Source organism: Camelina sativa, chromosome 9, assembly GCF_000633955.1.
Source record: "Camelina sativa cultivar DH55 chromosome 9, Cs, whole genome shotgun sequence".
Lineage (NCBI taxonomy): Eukaryota > Viridiplantae > Streptophyta > Magnoliopsida > Brassicales > Brassicaceae > Camelina > Camelina sativa.
This window is the reverse complement of record NC_025693.1, coordinates 26,025,721-26,029,754: the sequence shown is the minus strand read 5'-3', so window position 1 is coordinate 26,029,754 and position 4,034 is coordinate 26,025,721. Positions and strand designations below refer to the sequence as shown.

Genomic DNA, 4,034 nt, shown 5'->3' with positions numbered 1-4,034 from the left:
AAGAATGGGATGTTGGCCGTTTATTTTTACTCATTTTGAATGTCTATAAAATTTAGTATGTTTGTATTAACCGCTACTTGAAATCCAACTTTGCATTACTCTCATCTTTATTTTGTAATTGAGATAATACATTATAATATTGAACTATTAGAAATTGCTTGCGCTTTTAAAAATTTTGAATTTACTTATTGAATTTCAATATCTGTTTACTAAAGTTTAGTTGTTTATTTAAAAGACTCAATTAATATTTCACATTGAGAGTATTATTTATCTTTATTTATTTATTTTTTTTTTTTTGTCAACAAAAGATTAGCTCAGATGAGCCAATGCGGAGGGAAATTGTTTACATACAGAACATTATGCGGAGATGTGCGCGCACAGCGTGCCAAGAGATCCGCTTTTACATTTGCAGTCCTTGGAATAAAAGATAAGGAAAAAGAATAAAATTCCTCCCTGTCCATCGTGATGTCCTCAAGATAAGTGGAGAACGCCGGCCAGTCTTTTGGCGAAGACACCATCTTCACCAAGTCAGCGCAGTCTGAGTAAAACGCCACGTCATGGTAATCATGTCCGATCATGCAGCGCATTGCCCAAATGAAAGCCTCGACTTCAGCGTGTAGGGGGGAGAGACTCCTTCGAAAGTTAGTAGCTCCCATACTTGGCATCGGATCCTGCGGCTTGGTACAAACCCAGCCAGCTCCTGCAAAACGGTCACCTGACTTCCAAGAGCCATCGACGAAACAACGAACGCCTGTAAAAACCATTGGAAGAGAAAAGGGTGTCCTCCGAAAACTAGGCTCAACAACCAATGGCTGGCCAATCGAATCCGCATCATCACCCTCCTCCTGAGCCTGCTGCCAGGATAAAGCCTCTCCTTCAGCTATCCGAATCACCTCCTCCGGTCTTTCCGTAATATTTTCAAAAACCTTTGCATTACGCGCTTTCCATAAATACCAGAGAATCCACGGGTAGGCAGACACATGGGATCCCTGGCTTTTAGGGTCCAAGAAATGATCCATATTAGCGTAAACAGAGCCCACCGGAAAACAATGTGAGCCTACCGGTATCTGAGATAGGGCCCACACCTGACGTGCTGGTGGACAAAGAAACAGAACATGATTGACGGTTTCCTCCTCCGCACCACACCGGGAGCAGCCCAAATCACACGCGATACCCCGCCGCCGTAAGTTCCGTGAAACAGGAATGCACCCAGACAACACTTGCCACATAAAGTGGTGGAGTTTTGGCGGGCATCTAACCTTCCAGACACTGGCTAGGAGAGAGGTAATCTCCGGCCCGTCCCCATGTGCCTTAAAAGGCCCAGTTATCGTCATACGTGCCGCATGATAACCAGACTTCACCGTATACCTCCCATTCTTTGTAAAATGCCAACCCAGAGAGTCCTTCTTTGGACCACTACCTAAAGGTAATGCTCCTATTAACGCTACATCTCCAGGATCAAAATGCTCAGTGAGCACATCCAGTCGCCATGAATTTGTCCGACTATCAATTAAGTGAGAAATTGTAAGAGAAGGGTCCTGAGACGGGCCCTTACTGAGAAACCTTTATGTATATATGCAAACACAAAAAGTACTTAACAATCCAATAAAACATTTTAAACTTTTTCAGAAGAAAAATACTATGTTTAAATTTGTCAATTATTATATGTTAAATCAGAAAAATAACATATCATGAAGTAACAAAACTGTTGTTGTTAAAATCTTATTACCGTGCTTAAAGCGCGGGTACCTCCCTAGTATCAAATATTAACTACTACCATATTTAATCCATATAATTATTACGAATATTAATGATCCCTATAATTGTGACTTTGTTGCTTCCAAAATAATCAATATATTAAATACGAAATTGTATATATATGTAAACTTATTTGATTTGCTTTTATATTGTGAGATATTTACGGAAAGTAAACAATAAATCAACTTAATACAATTAAATAAAAATAAATCATCATTTAATTTAGATTTTTTAATATTTCCTTAACGAAATTATAGTAATTAATTATGATTAGTAAAGATGGAAAGAATAAATAACGCAGAAATTATATATATATAAAGTTGTAAACTAATTTACAGAAAATATGTATTGCATATTCCACATCGACTAAATATTTTGGAATATGGTTCATAATCACTATAAATATACAACTAATATGTTTTGAGTACAAATGAGCAGAAAGCTTGATTTATCAGGTATCCAAAATTAACAGTTTAATTTGGTTCTATATTTGAGCATATTTAAACTTTTTAAAAGTAAAAAATTATAATATATTTACATTTTCTTAAAAAGTTTAAGATATTATAATTATTTAAATTTTTATAGAATTATTATAAATATTTAAACTCTGTCGAAAGTTTAAAATATTATAATATATTTAATTCTATAAAATATTTAAGTAATATTAATATTTTTACTCTTAAAATTTGTAAAATATAAAAAAAAGTTTGAGTTAAACCCGTTAAAACATGTATTTTTATCAAACTATAAATTAAATTGGTTTTTTATAATTTTGCTGAGATTTGATATATTAAATATTAACTTCTAAATGTTAACCTAAATAATCTCACTATAAATACAATGGTTTCCTAACCATTGAAATATCTCACACTAAAATTTAACAAACAACTTTTTCTTTTTTGACGACAAACCAAAATAAAATAAAAAAACTCATCCTCTTATAAAACTACTATCCGATAGTGCGGTGTGTCTATCCTCTACAAAACTACTATATGATATTGCGGAGTGTCTATTCTCTTACAAAACTACTATCCAATATTACAGTGTGTCTGTTTCCATGAAAATATACATTCTACAACCTACTTACTCTATTAGGATTTCCAATTTACTGTATAACCCCAAATATACAAATAAACACTATATAAACAAAGAAAATAAGTCAAAATAAAACACTATATTATAGAATTAAAAATTACAAAAAAATAACTAACAAAATATATAATCTCGTGTTGTAGCACGGGATATCACCTAGTATAATAGTATTTTTGCAGCAGTTTTTGCTCAAAAATCTGTTTTGGAAAGTTTTTGCATTTAATGCCATTGAATGCTTATATTCATATACAAACAAGTTTAGTTAATTTTCTCTACTTTCCTTATAACCAAACAAAATTAAAATATTTTAAATATCCATATATATAATATTCTATAATTAATATAGATATTTAGAATATTTATTTCATATTAAAGAAAAAAATTATTCTCCTATCATCTTTTTTTTTTATTTTAAAATTTAAATGTAGTGAATCATCATATAATACATAAAGTTAATAAAAATGTGTATTTTTTCCTGCATATATTGTGATTTGAATTTTTTTTAAATGAACGTATATGAAACAACCCGACCTCTTTTTTTTTTTAACAATTAAATACAATGTAAACAATTATGCAGCCTATACTACTAAATTAAACCAATAACAACCAGTACACACAGCGGAAACATACCAACCATACAATAACAATCCTAAGCATTCTATCGATCAACCTATCATATCTCTAGCCAAGGTTCCATCCTAAACAATATAACAAAGACCAACAACACACAAACGAGACCCTAGTTCATCCTCCTCCTCATCGCCATGATTCCACGTCACATACCTGCACACCACAAACAACAATTGAGATGCGTAAGTATTATCATAAATACTTAGTGAGGCCGTCCTCCCATCTACTAGGTTATACACACAAGCATTTGAGAACCCCCAAGTCTAAGCAAGCAAACAAACACAAGCAATACATCAAACCAGGAAAAACAAGTCTCGGTTGAGACTGGTATCGACCGATGCTACAAGAGAGTGTCGACCGATGCTCCACAAACAGTGTCGACCGATGCCACAAGAGAGTGTCGACCGATGCTCCACAAACAGTGTCGACCGATGCTCCACCCAAGGTGCCGATCGATGCCTCTTCTGCAGACACGATCTGCGCGAATCCGAACGACAAACTTCCGATTCAATCCACCCCGAAATCGTCTTAAACTCACCCAAATGCCTCAGAAA

General features: G+C 33.8%; 1 protein-coding gene across 1 annotated transcript; it reads right to left on the bottom strand.

The window, feature by feature from the left end:
* LOC104715719 lies at positions 315–1,334 on the bottom strand. Its single transcript, XM_010433103.1, has one exon. The coding sequence runs from the start codon at positions 1,332–1,334 to the stop codon at positions 315–317; it is 1,020 nt and encodes a 339-aa protein (XP_010431405.1).